The 20620-nt window shown below is 38.5% G+C and overlaps 1 protein-coding gene across 15 annotated transcripts in view; it reads left to right on the top strand.

Moving 5' to 3' along the window:
• Nucleotides 1-20620, top strand: part of nav2 (neuron navigator 2) — a 691770-nt gene that overhangs the window by 591353 nt on the left and 79797 nt on the right. For 9 of the 15 annotated variants that reach the window (XM_062967809.1, XM_062967802.1, XM_062967805.1 and 6 more), the window contains one exon: nt 18717-18770. The exons of the other annotated variants lie outside the window; for them this stretch is intronic. In XM_062967809.1, coding sequence (XP_062823879.1) covers nt 18717-18770 — 54 coding nt within the window. The remainder of the gene's footprint in view (nt 1-18716; nt 18771-20620) is intronic. 15 annotated transcript variants of the gene reach the window in all.

The raw sequence follows: 20620 nt of genomic DNA, 5'->3' as shown, positions 1-20620 counted from the left end.
CTGTTGATAGTTGACATAACAGCGAAGGTATTGTTCCAAAGTGGCATTGGTGCGCTCCGTTTGTCCATCTGTTTGGGGATGGTGAGCTGAAGATAAACGAGAGTCTATGCCCAGTAGTTGTTGCAGTGCCTTCCAGAATCGAGAGGTGAATTGAGACCCACGGTCAGTGACCAAACTCTTGGGCAATCCATGTAGCCGGAAAATATGTTGAAGGAATAAATCTGCAGTCTGTTTGGCCGTGGGAAGGCCATCACAAGGAATGAAATGGGCCAATTTGGTGAAAAGGTCCACCACCACTAGGATCGTGGTATATCCAAGGGAGGGTGGTAGGTCAGTGATAAAATCTGCAGAAATTATCTCCCATGGACGAGATGGAGTAGGAAGGGGATGCAATAGCCCTGAGGGCTTCTCCCTTCTTGTCTTGGAACGCTGGCATACCGGGCAGGTATTGACATATTTCTCCACATCTTTGCGGATCTTGGGCCACCAGAAATCTCGTAGGATCAAGTGCATGGTTTTGAAAAGTCCAAAATGCCCTGCTGGCTTGCAGTCATGACACAGATGAAGTGCCTTTTCTCTGCCTGGTCCTGGAGGGATGTAGACATGATTTCTGTAGCATAATAGCCCATCCTTAAGTGAGAAAGGGAAACGTAGTCCTTGGCGAATTTGACCTTGAGCCCAGGCATCCGCCTGTTGACTGGCTCTAATTTCTTGAGCACAAAGGGGTCCTGGAGTAGAGGGAGTTGGTTCAACTGTAGTGGATTTGGTGTTTCCCACTGTGAGCGTGGCAAAGTTTTCGGGCTGCAGCAATTGGGATTCGAAGGTCTCTCTGCGTCCTGCAGGATACTCTGGTTTCCGTGATAGAGCATGTGCTTGCTTGGTCTGAGCTGGGGTTACATAATGGATCTGGAAGTCAAAACGCTCAAAAAATAAAGCCCAGCGCTGCTGCCTCTGATTTAGCTTGCGGGCAGTTCTTAGATGTTCCAAATTACGATGGTCAGTATGAACCTCAATGGGAAATTTGGCCCCTTCTAACCAATGTCTCCAATTTTCAAAGGTCCGTGGCAAGGTCCTGGAAACTAGGAACTGGAGTAGCGTAGTCCACACACGATCTCACTCCTGAAGCTGACGAATTGACTCCGCAAGGATTTCCTTGCGGTAAAACACCTATATAGGATCTTGTTTTCCCGCCAAGGAACACTTTCCCTGGGGAACAAGAAGTGAAACCCAAACTGTGTCCAGATGCATGACTCCTTAAGATTTCCCAAGGGAAACAGGTTTAATCAGCTAATTGTCTGGCAGCGATTCTGGCGCTTCGGCGCTTCGCCTCCCTAGCGCCTCTATCTCTATTATAATTATCCTTACGAGAGAACGGGGGAGAATTCTGCCCAAGGCTTGTTTGGCTGCCTTCTTGAGGGCAAACATCCTGCAGGTGCAGGGGCTCCGATTCTGGCTGAATCGGTGGGAAACCCAAGTTTTCCTCTTCGTCTGCCACAATAGTACTAGGAACGGGACTACATGGCCCATGAGACATCACATCTGTTTACCTAGCCATAGGTCCCACTTGGTTCAGTACAGATATACTGTATTTACTCGAGTGCAACATACCATTGAATCTAGTGCGTACCTCACTTTAGCCACAAAAAAATTTAGCCACAAAATTTAGCCACAAAAAAAAAGTGAGCCACAAAAATTTAGCCACAAAAAAAAGTGAGCATTAGATTCGAGTGAATATGGTAATTATGCATATGATTGCCTCACTTGTTATTTTTCCTGAAAACAGATGGATTACCTTGGTTTAAAGTGAGGATTTCATTCCAACAGAGATTCCCATTGGTGAAAGGAAAGTGGCTGGGAAATCCACCCTGCATCCACTCTATGCAATACCATTCTGGGATTTCCATGGCCTAACCTTATTTGGGAATACAACAAGAATGTGAACCTATGATCAACTCTTATGTTTTTCTTGTGAATAAAAACACAAAAGTATCCTTATTTAATTATTTGTTAACCATCAACAATACATAAAAGCAGGAGGAAAGGGAAGAGGTGGCAATGAAAGAACGTTAAAATTTGCTTTTAAAACTATTTTCTTTCAGGAGAACATTAGCTTATTGAGTTCTTGATAAGTAGAAGACATTGTATAAGCTGATATTTACTGATCAAAGAGATTTTCCTGTAGATATGCATATAACCACTTAATTGTACAGATAGCGGTTCACACAGACTTTGATTCCAGGAATAACTTTGGTTACATATGTATGTCCTTGGTCAGAAAAGAGATAGTCAAATCCAAAGGCAGTAAAATTAAATGTGTTCTTTGAAGGTTATTGTACCTTTTTATTATTGTTGTTGGAACTGATTCTGTTACTTTTCTGGTTATGGAGTTGTTTTTGTTTGTGGGTGGTTTTTATGGGGTGAGGGTAACATTGTAGACTATTGAGATGGAATTCTTTAGTAGACAACTGAAGTGATACATTCCACACTACAATCTCAGGATATAATAATAATAATAATAATAATAATAATAATAATAATAATAATAATATTCAACTGTATTTATACCCCGCCATCATCTCCCATGGAGACTCGGAGCGGTTTACAAAATAGCATACGATGGTGCTATACAGCACATAAAATCCATTACATCAACATTTCAAATCATAATACATTTACATAAAACCACATATACAAAATCAACAAAAACAAACTCAATTTAGATAAAATAATCTGTAAAATATGGCTGTAGCCACTGATCAAAAAGATCCATACAATCAATGTAGCGTCCCAACTGCATACCAATCATAATGTAGACATAAAGTGCTAAAATAATTGGCAAAGGCCTGCTGGGAAAAAACACATTTTTAACTCTTTCAAAAATTGCTGCAGTGAGGGAGCTTATCTAAGTTCCCTGGGGAGGGCATTCCAAAGGCAGGGGGCCATCACCAAGAAGACCCTCTCCCCGTCCCCAGCAACCTCGCTTGAGATGGAGGCGGGACCCAGAGGAGGGCCTCCTCCACAGATATTAGAGGCCCCGCTTAATTACTATTTAATTCTGGGGTATAAATAAAAATAAATAAACCTATTTATATTCCACCTTATCTCCCCACAGGGGCTCAGGGCAGATTCCAACAACCAAAAAAGGCAAACATTCAATGCCTCCATTAGCAGTTTTGGGATACTTTTCTTTGGTGAGATGGTGACTGGGTGCTTTTTTTTTTTTTGACAGAGAGAGAGAAAGTAATGTCAAGCAAACAATGGTCCCTGCAACCAGGATAAAAAAATAACCAGTTTGCAAGGGCTGTATTTTTCTATTTATGTGTACTGCTAAATCTTGGTTCATCTTACAAACATCCATTCTATTACATTTTGTTCATTTAAAAAATATATATATGAATGCATTCTACTTGTTAATGAATCCTTAAGTCTGGATTCACTATAGGGCAAACATTAATAAAGTGAGTTGTTGAAGTAGGAAGCATATGTAAGGTTTTAGACTATGTAATGAAGCCGTTAGGGGCCCCTGGTGGTACAGTGTGTTAAAGCACTGAGCTGCTGAACTTGCGGACCAAAAGGTCCCAGGTTCAAATCTCGGGAGCGGAATGAGCGCCCACTGTTAGCCCCAGCTCCTGCCAACCTAGCAGTTCAAAAACATGCAAATGTGAGTAGATCAATAGGTACTGCTCAGGCGGGAAGGTAACGGCACTCCATGCAGTCATGCAGGCCACATGACCTTGGAGATGTCTATGGTCAACGCTGGCTCTTCGGCTTAGAAATGGAGATGAGCACCAACCCCCAGAGTTGGTCATGACTGGACTTAAAGTCAGGGGAAACCTTTACCTTAATGAAGCCGTTATTGTCTAGTGTCAGAACAGAAGTGTGTTACAAATACAAAATAATATCTCTATTTTCCTTAATTGGGTATATGGGGCCTTCCAAGTATTGCTGACCTGTTTCTCCAAAGATCCATCCTCTTGGTTGTGTCACCTAGGGAAAATGGGAGTTACAGTCCACCAATATCTGGAAGGCCACATTTTCCCCTGCTGACAAATACACTTGTGCATATTATAGTCCTAGACCAGTCCTAAATCTTAATATCCAGTGAATGACTTCAAAGGTGAGAAGAGGCTTATTTAATAGCCATTCTTTGCTTCCAATGCAATTTTTACATACATATATTATATACAGTGTTCCCTCACTTATTGCTGACGTTAGGTTCCAGGACCACCCACAATAAGTGAAAATCCATGAAATAGGGACGCTACCTTTATTTTAATATTTATACATTATTTTAGTAATACTCTATTTTAAGTCTTTATCAACCAATTGTGTGTTGATAAATCGCCGCCTCCTCCTCCCATTGCCGCTTGGGCTCCTTTTCTCTCCCTTCGGTTACCCCTTCCTCCCTTCCTTAGGCTGTAAATTGTATTTTTTATGATTTATAATAGTCTTTTAGAGTTTATTGAAAAGCCGTGAAACAGTGAATCCGCAAAAAGTGAACCACGAAGTAGTGAGGGAACACTGTACATACAATATAACATATTTCAAAATGCAGGTCCATTTTTGTTGCATCTACATTGTGGAGTTAATGCAGTTTTGACACCACTTAACTGCCATGGGTCAGTGTTATGTAGTCATGAAAGTTGTAGTTTTAACAAGGTCTTTAGTCTTCTCTGCCAAAAAGTGTTGATGCTTTATAAGGCCCTTTTTACACTGCTGTATAATCTAGATTATCAAAGCAGATAATGCATGTTATCTGCTTTGAACTGGATTATATGAGTCTATGCTGCCATATAATTCAGTTCAAAGCAGGTAATCTGGATTTTATATGGCAGTGAGGAAGGAGCCTAACTCAGGATTCCACAGCATTAAGCCATGGCAGTTAAAGCGGTGTCAAGCTGGATTAATTATGCAGGGTAGATGCACTCCTTGAGAAGATAGACCAAATGGTTGAAAGATTTCCAAGGGCTGCTGCTGTGCCTTGTGTTTGTAAGACTAAAGCAGCAACTCTTGTCTCAAACTTTGCTCCCTCTTCTGAACTGGAGTAGGAAAAAGCAGCGATAGTTGGCAGAAATGGACACTGAAGATAGAAGGTAAGAGCCACCTTTGAATAGTGATGGGCCTATGACAGAGTGCTTTCGCTTTTTCCTTATAGCCCAATGGTCTTCTCACACAAGTACATTATGTGTTAACTGATATTTCTGTGGCCTCCTATTTTTTGATCACACAACTATAAAATGCATAAGACAGGCCTAACTGTTCATTCTCACTGGCTCCTGTATAATGTACTTCTATTAGAATCTACCTCCGTTCAAAATAATTTGAATTACAGTACTTGTAGGAGCTTCTCACTTGTGTGAAGGTCAGACTGTGGCTTCCACTAACTAGGTTGGGGACATTGGTTAAAAGCTTGAATGAACAATGTTAATGAAGGATAAAAAAGAGGGGGGGGGGAAACGCTTAGGGATAGACATATATCTTCTGGCATTCCACATGTAAATATTTAACTCCAGTCATAGAATTCACAAGGAAAACATTTACTTTATAGACAACAAGAAGAAAGGTGTTTTGCAGATCAGCGTCAGATTATACTAAATGAAATAGGTTAACAACTGCAGCGTTCTCTAAGCTGAATTGATGGTGACCTTTGCCACATTAACAGGTATCCAGCTGTATAGAAAAGGTTAATTTGTACTAGTATAGTTGTTAAATAGTTTTTGCCTAAGCTTAGTATTTTGAAGCCGAGAGAAGATATGAATGCTGTGAACAGAGTGGAGGAGTGAGGTTTCCTCTGTTACTAATCTCCTTGCATAGGTCTCATATTTAATCTGGGGGGAAGGAGTCACACTTGTGTACAATGATCATCTCTATTTGTTTTTGTGCTATATGTATCCCTTGGGAACCTATTTCCATTTGGTCTTGCTTTGGGGAGCAGGGAGCCCAAACTCAGGGGTTACCCATGATATATTTACTTTAAATCAACTACAGTAGAGTCTCACTTATCCAACATAAACGGGCCGGCAGAACGTTGGATAAGCGAATATCTTGGATAATAAAGAGGGATTAAGGAAAAGCTTATTAAACATCAAATTAGGTTATGCTTTTACAAATTAAGCACCAAAACATCATGTTATACAACAAATCTCACAGAAAAAGTAGTTCAATACACAGTAATGCTATGTAGAAATTACTGTATTTACGAACTTGGCACCAAAATATCACGATGTATTGAAAATATTGACTACAAAAAAGCGTTGGATAATCCAGAACGTTGGATAAGCGAGTGTTGGATAAGTGAGACTCTACTGTACTATTAAGTTGTTTTTTGCCATATTATTTTTCTTTGTGTATTACAGTATAAGTGATGTTTAATCTTAAAGCTTTGTTACAGAGGCAGTGTATTGTTGCAATACCAGAAGATAACCTTTATGATATAAGAAGAGTATTGTTGGATAAGACCAAAGGGTTAATTTAGTGGTTCGCAACCTGTGGGTCCCCAGATGTTTTGGCCTTCAACTCCCAGGAATCCTAACAACTGGTAAACTGGCTGGGATTTCTAGGAGTTGCAGGCCAAAACACCTGGGGACCCACAGGTAGAGAACCACTGGCCTACGTAGTCCAGCAGGGTGTTCCCATTAGTGGCCAACAAAATGGCTATGGAAAGTCCACATGATATAATACATTGGCAATTTTCCCAAATGAAAAATGTCATTGTATAATTTAAAAAACCACAACTAGGAATCATTCCCATCCTAATACAGGCTCCAAATCTTTCACAAGCATCATCTGATAATACAAACAGCACTAAAACTAGCACTAAAATAACATTAACAATAGTGGAAACTTAGTGGTATGGTTTCAAGAACATGTAGTGATGTTATTCATAAGCTGATGTAAGTAGAAAAATACAGAATGATAGTATTTTACATTTTAGGCTCATACCAGTTTGGGCTTCAGAATAGTGCTGCTGCAAAGTTAAATGGAAGACTGTATTGAGCATGGAGTTAAAAATGAATTTAGTTCTAAGGTTTTCTACAGGTTTGCCACTAACACCACATCAAGCTGAGGTATGTAAGTATTTCCAAACAGCATCAAAGTCCTGACCAGAATCTTTAGTACACCATAGTTTCCTATAGCAGTTCATAAATGTGAGTGGCCCTGATACTGTTAGGATTAATAGATATATTTAAATAGGATATATTTAAATTAGGCTCATGAAATCTTGCATTTTTAAAAAATCTGCACTTTGGAGAATGTAGAAGTGTTTAATTCCTTTATTAGAACTTGCGAAAAGATGAGGACAGAAATACGATTGCTTAATTTGTTGCTGAACCTATGACTTCCAGAGAACAGAGTTGTGATTTTTAAATTCATTTACAAATGAAAAAACTGGTTTGGTGAAGAATTAATGCTTGTCAGGTTTATTATTATAGGTTAAATTATTGTTCTTGAGAGGAAAATATCAAGCTCTTGTACAGACATGATGGAATTTTGCAAGAAGGAAGACTAAAGAAGGAAATTGAGTTAGTTGAAACGTATTTTAACATTCCACTGTAAATTGAAAGATAACAGGCATGACAGATTGGTTATGTGGAAAACTTGTACTGTGGGAGAATATCTAGAATTTTCAAAAGTTACTTTTAAAGACTAACCAAAGTTAAAAATGCATGCAACTGAATGTTGTTGTTTATAGATATATATGATATAAACCATCACATCTAAAACAACAATACTGTATGTAAAACAATATCAGGTGGTACAATCTGAGATTTAAATGTGAATCCCAGGTAGGAATTGTTCATTCAGCAAGGTTGTTCAAGTTTGGATACATTTGGATCTGAACTCAGAAAAATCACCTCTTAGATTTTTTGGCTTTGACTAGCATGCTTCACTGTATATACTGTAAGCATATTACAGAAGGCCCTTCAGATCCACTGTAACTTGCTTTCAGGATACTAAAATCTATGGTTACTCAGGTTCCATTATATATAATGGTGTAATAAAATCGTGTTCCTTATATAAAATGGCAAAATCAAGGTTTGCTGTATAGATTTTATTGGAATATTTTCAAGCTGTGGATGGTTGAATCCACAGATACAGACTGCTTGAATATAGAGGTTCAACTGTGCTGTACCAGGTTGCATTCAGTTCAATTGGTTAAAAAATAATTTAAAGCTTCTGAATAGTTTGTGCAAATCCTATAGCCAATTCTCATAATTCAGAGCATTTTTTAAAACAGACGGAATCAAATACAAGGAATCATAGTGCAATAAGGCTGCTCAGATTTAGCTGGGTTTTTATGTAGATATTATTAAGTAAAACCTACTATACTAATAATAGTTACTTTTCCACTTTTCTGATAGTAATACTGGAGAGATGGAGAATTATATTGTTTTTCTAACACTTTTTTGCAGTCTAGAGAAGCTAGTCTAATATTAACGGCTGCAGAAGAGAAGGAAGTTCTGCAGTTTAAGAAGATAAAATAATATTCTCTTCTGTTATATTAATTAAAAGAATGGAATTTTCCTGCTTAAACAAGGAAATTAATTTTAAAATCTGTTGGTCATGGTAAAAAAAAATGCAAAATTGTAAGATAGGTAAAGGTGAAGGTTTTCCCTGACCTTAAGTCTAGTTGTGTCCGACTCTGGGGGGGTGGTGCTCATCTCCATTTCTAAGCTGAAGAATCGGTGTTGTCCATAGACATCTCCAAGATCATGTGGCTAGCATAACTGCATGGAGCTCTGTTACCTTCCCGCCAGAGTGGTACCTATTGATATACTCACATTTGTATGTTTTCGAACTGCTAGGCTGGCAGAAGCTGGGACTAACAGTGGGAGCTCACCCTACTCCCTGGATTCGAACCGCCGACCTTTTGGTCAGCAAGTTCAGCAGCTCAGTGGTTTAACTCGCTGCATCACTGGGGGCACCAAAAAGGTGTAAGCTTAATATAAAAGTTCAATTTTTAAAGCCAAAATAAGAGATATAAATTAAAAACTGGGAGGCTTACAGATTTCAAGAATATACTACTAGTTTTTGTTTTGATGTTTACTTTTATTCTTCTTTTGTGGATAGTGTTGTTTACTTCTTAAAACTAGAATAATTTTAAACAAAACTTATAGAATCATAGAATAGTAGAATTGGAAGAGACCTCATGGGTCATCTAGTCCAACCCCCCGCTAAGAAGCAGGAAATCACATTCAAAGCACCCCCGACATATGGCCATCCAGCCTCTGCTTAAAAGCCTCCAAAGAAGGAGCCTCCACCACAGTCCGGGGGAGAGAGTTCCACTGCTGAACAGCTCTCACAGTTTAGAAGTTTTTCCTTATGTTCAGGTGGAATCTCCTTTCCTGTAGTTTGAAGCCATTGTTCCGCGTCCTAGTCTGCAGGGCAGCAGAAAATAATAATAATAATAATAATAACTTTATTTTTATACCCCGCCCCATCTCCCCGAAGGGACTCGGGGCGGCTTACATGGGGCCTTGCCCGATAAAACAATCAAATATCAAAACAGCAATAAAACAGTTATCCAATAAAAACATCAATTACAGTAAAAACAATTGTTAAAATCAACATAAAACATACAATATTAACACTGGAGAAAACAAGCTTGTTCCCTCCTCCCTATGACTTTCCCTCACATATTTATACATGGCTATCATGTCTCCTCTCAGCCTTCTCTTTTGCAGGCTAAACATGCCCAGCTCTTTAAGCCGCTCCTCATAGGGCTTGTTCTCCAGACCCTTGATCATTTTAGTCGCCCTCCTCTGGACGCTTTCCAGCTTGTCAACATCTCCCTTCAACTGCGGTGCCCAAAATTGGACACAGTATTCCAAGTGTGGTCTGACCAAGGCAGAGTACTTTTTCTCATCTGTTTTTCCTAATAAGTTCAATGAGATATCACAGTCAAACAGTTTATAGGAGATTATGGAATATGTAAGTTGCCTGCTATTGCAGTCTTGAAAAGAATACACATATGATTTTGTGGGGTTGAATAAACCCAAGACAAGCTGAAGATCTTTTAATATCTGAGGCAAAGAAAAGATGGTGGTCCTCCCGTCGTAAAATATGGAATTCACATAACTGGAAGGTTAGTTGCAGATTTGATTATTTGCAGAGCGATTAAAATGTTCTCCCAAGGAATATCTTAAGTCCTCTAGTGCAACTCTTCCAAAAAAAACTCATACTGGCGGGCCTAGAGATTCCTGGACTAGTGTTCTTTCATGTTTTTTACTTTACATTTTTCTACTTTTGCAAAGGTCCTATATCCAAGCAAATGTGGGATAATTGTATTCTTTGTGTCCAACACAGTATAAATGGTAGGGGATGCAGGTCTCAGTCCAGAATAGCTTGGGGGATGCAGGACACACACTACACTTCGCTCCTGTGTGTCAACATTGAACTTGAACGGGTGACCCTACTCTTCCTTATGGTAGGGATGGCCGTGATCAGACCTTACAGATTTGTTTACCCTGATCAGTCCTTATAGGCTTGTCTCCTGGTGTAAAGTTCATGTCACAATTACAATTTGTTTTGATTCTTTTTTGGTTAGGTAAATATTTGGAATTGAGATTGAAAAACATTTAATGATTTAATTATTATTTAATTATTTCTTATTTAATTATTTCCACTATATTGTTATTCTGTGTAAAGAGGAATACAGTTATAACCATAATAGATGTGTCCTTCAGCACTACTATTCTCTTCTAATAAGCAAATTCTCAATTTTTCAAAGAGCAGAACAGAGGAGTAATTCATTTTAGATGCTTAATAATATATCCAGGGCCGTAGCCAGAAAAAAAATTCGGGAGGGGTTTTGAAAATTTCGGGGGGGGGGGGGGGTTGAACCCCTAGCACATACCCCTCCTCGCTACAAACCTGTCAATATCTGCTTGAGATAGTGCCTGGAGGGACTCTTAATGTTTTGCATCTCATAGACTTAGCATGGGGATTTGGTTAACCAGTTAAAATTCATGAGTAAACGAGATTTTTTTTATAACTTGAAAAAATTCGGGGGGGGTTGAACCCCTAACCCCCCCCCCCCCTCGCTACAGGCCTGAATATATCCTATCCTTGGATCTTTCTACTACTTGAAAGAGTCTTTTTATATTTGAGATCCCTCTTTCTTCCTTATATAATAAACTTAAAAGGCATTATCTCTTCACCATAGCCTCAAGTTTGGAACCATGTTTCTCTTCCGCTACAAAGGGCTGGACTTCATTTCCATTTCAGAGTACATTTCCACTTCTAGAAGTGGAAGACTTTGCAATATTACCTTATCTGAATTTTGAATTTCGCATCCTTAGGTGTCCATAGGGTTGACTCACCATACTTAAAGACTGAATAGGATTTAGGGCCCTAAAATTTTATAGAAGTAACATGCTAAATCTCCCAATCAACCTTAGATAGCCTATAGACCTTGGAGATATGAGTAATATATGGAATAAATGAACAAACAACTATGTCTGCATGAAAGGCTTCCATAAGTCTATTTAATCTTTTGCATTTCTTCTTGAATATTAGTTGCATTGAGTTCAGTGGGATTTAAAGCTAGACAAGCGTATGAACATCTGTTTGTTGCTTGTTTGTTTCAAGTGTTTACATGCAGGTTTTCAGAGCAAGGTTTCCCCAGATGGGTTTAAAAAGGTAATTATGCAGTAATTATAAATAACTTTTTAAAAATACAAATACAGTAGAATCTCGCTTATCCAACCTTCAGTTATCCAGTGTTCTGGATTATCCAATACAGTCTGCCTCCTGCTTGAATCCACAGCTCTTTCTCTAGGCAGCAAGGACTGAACTTTTTACAAATTTAACTTCCGACAATGTTGTTACTGTAAGTTCATTTTTTGCAATTCGATCTTTATTTGTAGCCAATATTTTTGTAGTCAATGTTTTCAATACATTGCAATGTAAATTCGTAAATACAGTAATTACTACATAGTGATATTGTGTATTGAACAGCTTTTTCTGTCAATTTGTTGTAAAACATGATGTTTTGGTGCTTAATTTGTAAAATCATAACCTAATTTGACGTTTAATAGGCTTTTCCTTAATCCTTCCTTTTTATCCAACATTTTCGCTTATCCAATGTTTTGCTGACCCATTTATGTTGGATAAGTGAGACTCCGCCATACATCAGTTACAAAAGCCAAACACAGTGAAAATTGAGTTAAGTGTCTAAAGATTAAATATAGGAATTTTAATGATCTATTTTAAAATGGAAAACATGAGGCCAAATTTACTTTTTGAACAGCATTCAAAACCTATGAAAATATCCTTGTGTCTACTGCTTTTGAATATGAAAGTTTTCAACACTAGGTCTATAAAACATAGCTTGGAAGTCTGGTCCCATATATGGGTAGACACCTTCAAGCAATGTAGTCATAATGTTTTAAGGTTTTAAAAGTCAAAACTAGCACTTCAAGTCAAGTACAGAAACTAAATTGGCAACCAGTGCACTTTCTACACAGTTGGTGTTCTGTGCTCTGAATGTGTGGCCCTTATGAACATCCTACTGGGATGACATTTCTGTCCCACCCTCAAAGGCATCCTTTGTGATACAGCATGTGTTGGAACTTGTCTTGATTTAACTATATCCTTGAGACAAGATCTGCTTTCTTTGAATGGAGTCACAGCTGCCAAATATGCCTACAATGGTAAAAGAAATTCTAGCCATCACTGTTAACAGTATACAAATTCAGGCACATAGTCTCATGTGTCATATACAGGTACAGTGTTCTCTCACTTATCACGGGCGTTACGTTCCAGGACCACCCGCAATAAGTGAAAATCCGTGAAGTAAGGACACTATATTTAATTTAATATTTATACATTATTTTAGTAGTTATACACCATTTTAAGTCTTTATCAACCAATTGTGTGTTGATAAATTGCCTCCTTCTGTTGCTTTTCTCTCCCTTTGGCTTATCCTTCCTCCCTTCCTTAGGCTGTAAATTGTAATTTTTTATGATTTATAATATCCTTTTAGAGTTTATTGGAAAACCGCAAAACAGCGAATCCGCGAAAAGCGAACCGTGAAGTAGTGAGGGAACACTGTAGTCCCCAAGTTTTGTAGGTTTGTTTTTAAGTTGAATTTGTATGCAGGTCAGAACAGATACATTTTTAAAGTGTAACTCCAGCTCTCTCTATATACAGCGTTCCCTCACTACTTCATGGTTCGCTTTTTGCCAATCCGCGAAAAGTGTACCGCAAAGTAGTGAGGGAACACTGTACGTGCACAGTGGTCTGTTGTGAGGGCATTCTCTCCCTTTGTCCAATGTGGGAGTATCAAACCAGTCCAGATAACCTAATACAAATTCTGGTAGAAAATCCATGCAACAAATTTGAAATAAATATGTGCTAATTCTGTTTCTTGGTCTTTGAAGAAAGATTTTAAACCTCGGGCATGTGAAATATAGATGTCATGCTGTGCTCTTTGGGAAACCGACTCAGTTTTTATTGAGTTGGGTTTTTTTTTTTACACAAATGTAAAATTATGCATTAGATCCCCTTTCAGTGCAGCTTGATTTCATGTCCCATTAATATTGTAAAGACCTACATCTATGCTTAGACAAGAGGCTTAAGCCCTAAACCACCGATTCCTTGGTTTATTTGTCTGTGGTTTCTTTGCCAGGGTATGTATGACACAATACAATGTGTTTTCAAACAGCTGCTCTTTAGGTAAATTAATACCTCCTTCTTTAGTTCTATCCACAATTTTAACTACTGGAACGGGCCTTTAATGTACAACCACTTAACTTATTTCACTACATTGCTATTTGAGCATTCTGGGTTTCTGATTTTTTTTCTTTTTTAAAACTTTATAAACTTAGTATTTAACAACACTAATCTCACACGGGTTGTGAAACTTTAGAAACATGGTGATAATTATGTCTAAAATCCATGGAGGATTTGTAGCACATTGTGTAGCGCATAACTTTACCACATTTGTGTAAAAAGTCAACTCAGTAAAAGGTAAGCTGGCTTCCCAAAGAACACAGCATTATGTCTGTATACCACATTGTGTATGCATCCATTTTCTTTGAGCCAAACAAAAGGAAAATTAACTCATTAAGGCTTACGAAGTAATGTCCCATGTTGTGCTCCTGTTTGGGAACTTTAGGAAATGCTGATTCTGATTTGCATTGCTTCCAATGGTATTATCTGTATTCTAGTTACAATATACTATGGTTGCTCCCTGTTTTTGTGATTACACCATTGCGATATTAGGTGAAATTTGTTTCAGCTTTAATTTTGTTAAAGGTAATATTTCACATAGCATCTGTGACAACATTCCTGGGTTTTAAAGTACTAATCTACACAAATAGCCCTTCTGATTTATTCAGTTAGAATTGCCACTCTAAAGTGTCATTGGTGGACTAAGGATAGAGAAGAGAACATTTTATGCAGCAACACCTGGTGAGCAAGCTGTATTATTCTAGGGCTACTTGGAAGAAGCCGTGAAGGGTGTGAGTAAAGGCCCCCTTCTTGCTCTTAAGTGGGCTGTTAATAGGTATTGTTTCCAAGGGTAGCACTCTTTTCACACATCACTGTTATATCCATAGTGAAAGACAGATATCTCAGTAAACTGGGATTGCCCCAGGATCTCTAATGTGCAGACAGTTTTCATTTTGCTTCACCTTCTCCTTCAAGTTGACTAGTCAGACATCCAAAACATGCAAGTGGTTGCCCTATCTGTATATTCTGGGCAATTTTTTAAAAATGCCACCAAGCATTAAGGAAACCTGTTTTGTGTTTTTGTTTGTTTGCTTGCTTTTGGTTCACATGGTTCAGTGGTTTCCAAACTTTTTGGGGCCATTGAACTCTTCAGAAGGGTTTTGTATAATGTAGTAGGTTTGGAATTAAAGAGAAAGTATTCAAATATAATCACAGACCTTTATTTTGGTCTTACCCAGTAGCTTCAGATTCAAATTTCATTTTTAAAGCAGGGGTACATTGAAATTCAATAAGATCTTCACAGACTTAAAAAAATTAAGAGAATATTAAGATTTTTCATGGAACCCCAGTAATGCTTTTGCGGAATCCTAGGGTTCTGTGAAAAACAGTTTGGTAACTGCTGATTTAGGCTGGATCTACATTACCCTATGTCCCAGGATCTGATCCCAGATTATCTGCTTATCCCTGCTTATCTGGCAGTGTAAACTCATATAATCCAGTTCAAAGAAGATAAACTGGGATCAGATCTTGGGACATAGGGCAGTGTAGATCCATCCTTAGATTGATCTTCAAAGTAGAAACTAACTGAGATGAAGCAGCTCTTAATTCAGTAGGAACCACGGGTTTGTGCTGGTCACATTAACCCTGGAATTTTTCCTATTTGAATTCTGGATTTAGGTTAGATGAGACCATCAGTGTGTGCACTCCACCAAGCTTCGGAAAGTTACTCTTTTGGACCACAACTTCCTGATCCACCCTGCCCTTTTAAGTCATTGTAAACAGTGGCTGAGGAATTCTTAGAAGTTGTGGTCCAAAGCAATGTTTCCAAGCTCGGTTTACTGTCCATCTTTTTTCAAAGCAGTTTGTAAGCTATTTTTGACCATCTACCCCATCTAGTATCCTCCCAGTTAACACAGCTTCTAGCTCTTTCATTATACCCATATGTGTGGTGAGAGAGTGGTACACTCCTGTCTTTTTTTTAATTCACTGCTAATCCAGTTTAAGGCTGGTAATGGTCTAACTGCAGGAAGGAATTTTGTTCACACATTTTCTTTTAGTCCTAAAATCCCTGTCATCTGGTTGTTGTTTTTTTGGTTTTAAGAGCCTGTTTTGAATGGCTGTGATTGTTTTGGGTTGTTTATTCAAAAATAGCAAATTGTCATATTCACTATCCTCAAAATAAGCAGTCTTGCATATTGCTATGGTAACAGAGAAGCCACTAAAACATAGGCTTTAGTAAAGGAAAAGTAAGTGCAAACTTCAACGATCATATCTATATTTTCAAGGGCATTAGAGTGTTTTGTTCCTTCAAGTCTGTATTTTTATAATTATTTTGAGAGACTTTATTTTGAACATTAAATTAAATAAAAACATATGTGTTGTAAATAATAGATATATGTCCAAACTGTGTAACCAGAAAATGCTAACTTTTCCAGTGTAATCTGACAAAATAAAATGCTCAGAAGCAAATTGCAGCCATTCTGGCTGCCATAATCTGTATGTTAGCCAGGTTTGTTACAGGCCCCTTCCACATTGCAATATAAAATCCAGAGTATCTGCTTTGAACTGGATTATATGATAGTGTAGAAATGGCCACAGTCACACCATACACATTTCTGTGTGGGCCAAAGTTTTCTGATGTAACATATAGCACTATTTAACATGATTTTGTTCCTGTGTTATAAATGTCATTTTGTAATTGGTTCTATCATAAAAACATGGAAAAAATATTAAACTGTTAAAACTTTGTTTTTGCGGGACATCTTGTAGCATATTTTGCTATAGCTTTTCAATGAATATCTCATAGAGTCTCAATCAAGTCTCAATGAAGGTTTTGGAATATAACAACTTTCAAAGTAAGTACTGCACAGTTAAACAGAAAATAACATTTTCAAACCAGGAACAGAATTTCCTTTACATTATGTTGCATAGTGTAATATGTCCTTTCGTCACCAAGGTGTAAATGATGAATTGCACTATATTCAGTGAATGAGGCTTACCCTAGCAATTATGTCTCGGTTAAGCACCGCCAATAACATTGCTGCTGACCGTAATTGACCATAATTTAGATCTTTGCTCCGTAAACTGTGGGTCCTGACCCCAAACGGGGTCCCCTTAGCTCAATGTTGGGGTCCCGAAAAATTTGGCAACAGCAGAAGTTTTCTCAGTTTCAACTAGTGAAAGGAGTTGCAGTGGCGCAATGAGTTAAACCCTTGTGAACTGCTGACATGAAGATTGGGTTGCTGATCTGAAGGTTGCCGGTTTGAATCAGCAATATCTGTCAGTTCTAGTTGTGGGGACATGGGAAAACCTCCCAGTAATACATCTGGGCGTCCCCTGGGCAACATCTATGTAGACGACCAATTCTCTCACAACAGAAGCGACTTGCAGTATGTTCTCAAGTCGCTTCTGACACAATAAAAAATCCCCTAGTGGCTGTTTTAGACATTTACATAAATTTGTTGTATAGTATTTAGAAGGGACTCTGCAGAAGATGCTTCAGCTGTATTTCATAAATAAAAAGGAAAATCAGCCTGTTTAGCAGGTCTTGCAAATGCTGTTTTGTTATCAGTAAATGTTTGCTTTTACTTTTTTATATATAACTATATACCTGAAGTCGCAAAAAATCTTTCAGGCCAAAAGGAGTCCCAAGTCACATTAGAAGTACATCAGACCAGATTTCACTGCAGCCTAATATACAGGTGAAAGGGTGCGTGTATAGCTAACAGATTGACAATGTGCCCAATTAAGCAAAGATCATTGCTTCTGTTAATCAATAAGCACACACACCCTGCTTTGGATCAAGCTAGTAAATTGGCCGGAGCCCTCGGTGGCACAGCATATTAAAGCGCTGAGCTGCTGAACTTGCAGACCGAAAGGTCGCAGGTTCAAATCCCGGGAGCGGAGTGAGCACCCACTGTTAGCCCCAGCTTCTGCCAACCTAGCCGTTTGAAAACATGCAGATGTGAGTAGATCAATAGGTACTGCTCTGGTGGGAAGGTAATGGCATTCCATGCAGTCATGCCAGCCACATGACCTTGGAGGTGTCTATGGACAATGCCAGCTCTTTGGCTTAGAAATGGAGATGAGCACCAACCCCCAGAGTCGGACACAAGTGGACTTAATGTCAGGGGAAAACCTTACCTTTACCTTCGTAATTTGGTACTTTTTCTTTGTGCAAGGCTTTCTTTCCTACTCCATTTTATATCAGTTATTCTGATAATAGTAATTAGATACGCACTCTGTGGCTAGAAAAGGCCAATGTTTCATGGGCCAAAGCGGTTGGACAACATGTGGCCCAGCAAATGCAAATATCACAGGAATGCAGTGCATTGAAATGCAAGTGTTTGTTCAGAGATATGTTGCTCTTGGGGAAAACCAGTTGTGTTGTACTCTTTCTCCTTCACAAAAGACCCATGGGGAGAAGGAGCCAAGAATCTTGTCTCTGTTTTGGAGGTCTTTTCTTTTCTTTGGAAGTCAACAAAAAGCCCCCCCCCCCCAAGTTTCTTTTCTCTTCAAGAAAATGCACCCTGAATCCGTCTAATTAGATTAACTAGGGGAAAATATTAAAGAGTTGCATCAAAGTTGGCTAGGATTGTGTGAAGAGGCTTGATTATTTCCAGGAGCTGGAAGGTGAGCCACTGTGATCAGACTGTGCTGCCTGCCTTATAAAATATCTGATCTAAAGTTTTGCACAGCTTTTGTCTCTCTCTCCATCCTGTAAAATATATAGGGACTCTTTTATAGCTGGCCTATGGTAGTACTGGCAGAATGGCTCAATCCCATTTGCAGTCAGCACTTCAGAGGTTAATTTCTCAGAGGGATCAGATTACTTTCTGGGGCTGTTTATAGTGTTCACCTTCTAGCTGTCTTGCCGCTTTCCCAGCCTCTTTCAGAACCACTGAGGGAGCCCTAGAGAGATTCAGGCTTGTTCTTTCGTGTCACGTCAGCTCTTTCTTTCTTTTCTTCCTGGTGGAATATTTTTATGGCAGCCAGATGAAGGTGTCAACCTATAAAATCAATCTGGTCCCTTTCTCCAGGGTTCTCCATGGGCAGCAAAGTGGAGAAGAGCTTTGGCCTAATGACCCAGAAAGGTAGGATCATTTCTTGCGCTTTGAACAGGCATGGTCTTGTTGCTCTGGGTGAGAGGGAATGTGAAAAGTTTGATTCAAATAGGTGTTCGGATCCTGGCAACGCTAACGGAGAATTCCCAGTGGAAATGCTGTAAGCCTGTAACCAATTTGAAGCCAAACTGTGAAGTGAAACTTGTGTTTTGCATATTTTGAATGCCTTTTTGGGGAATCATGTGTTCTCACTGAGAAATGGTAGCTGCATTTTCCGTGTGTTGTATATTATGGGCTCCTTGATTTGTTTTGGTATTTCACCTCTTCCGATGCTGTTAGTACAACTTTCATCCATTGAAAAGCTGTGCTGTATTTGATCAGTGTCCCTGTTATTTTCTGTTTCTGGAAGTGTGCCTTTATGTGAATGGTATAACTTCACTATATATTTTCTCTCCACAATACTGTGGCAGTTGTAATTATGGCTATATCTTGTTAATACTTCAAATACATGTTTATATATGAGAATAGCTACACTTCAATTCAAATATAGGGTGTCTCCAAAATGCATATATCCATAACCATTTATAATTCTGGCATTTTTTCATCCCTTCCCCCCAAAAAATGTTTACACCCCTAGCAAAATTAAAAATTAAAATAGGGGAGTGTTGCAAAATTATAAGAGGTAACTTTAAGTGAGGTTTGTTACTCTATTCTTTGATAATGTGATGCATGTATTGCTGCTCAAGGACAAAAATCTGAATGCCTTACCTAAAATTGTAATTCAAGATGGAATCTGTAATTCTGATTAAACATTATTTCACACACACACACACACACAATCTTATAATCACCATAGCTACTTAACTGTTAAAGGGTGCATACATTTGTTGGAAGCCACACATATTTTAATTTTATAATTATGCCACTTGTTTTTCTTGTGATATTCTCTTCCTAGCCATGTTTTCACAGGCCCAGTTAAAAACAGCTCATTCTCTCTCTCTCTCTCTCTCTCTGCATGTGTTAATTTCAAACAGAGACAGAGATAACATTTTTCAGGGAAGTATTATTTCTACTCATATGGATGTTGATGTTGGATATCTAAATTCAGGTACATTAATGTCATCAGTTTATCATGTAGTGTTGAGAACATAATGTCTCAAAAATGGAATACAAAAATGCCTCATACAGTATTTTTGTGATGATAAACATGGGGAATTTTTTGGGAGGGGGGGGGGCAAATTCAGCGATGATAGATCAAGAAGACTGCATGCATGTAGCTCCACATTTGTTTGCCACTGTTGTCCATGCCCTGTCCTGCAGGTGGAGACTTTCTCTGAAGGCTCTTCATCTCTCATGTGCCTTTGGAATAAAAAAGTTTTCTCCTGTTTAAATTTGCTTTGTCCACCTGGCTTTCCTTCCATTGCAGCCCCAGTCTAAAGGCTCCAGGCCACATTATCTTTGAGGTCTGATAGCTAAATCCCACTTTTCACATTTGTATTCAAGCCTGATAGCAAGAGCTCAGGCAGATGATGTGTGTGTCATAACTGTTATCAAGCCCTGTTAGGAAAGCCAGTAGGAGAGTCTGTAGTTGCACTATTCTCAGATTTTAGTGGTTATGTTTGTATTTGCTTGAATTCTGTTGATAGTTTAGTTATGTTTTAACTTTCAATGTTTTTATTTATGGGAGTGTTTATCTGTATTTGTATTTATTTGTAAGTCCCTTAAATGTCAGGATTACAGAATGAAGAAATGAATGAATGAAGAAATGATAAGGATACTCCTATATGTAAACAGGTGTGTGTGTGTGGTAAAGCCATGTACAAATGTCCTTTAACAATTGGCAGCCAGGCAATCTGTTGAGTAATTCTGGAGATGGTGAT

Source organism: Anolis carolinensis, chromosome 1, assembly GCF_035594765.1.
Source record: "Anolis carolinensis isolate JA03-04 chromosome 1, rAnoCar3.1.pri, whole genome shotgun sequence".
Lineage (NCBI taxonomy): Eukaryota > Metazoa > Chordata > Lepidosauria > Squamata > Dactyloidae > Anolis > Anolis carolinensis.
The sequence above is the reverse complement of the archived record's forward strand: the minus strand, read 5'-3'. Positions and strand labels throughout refer to the sequence as shown.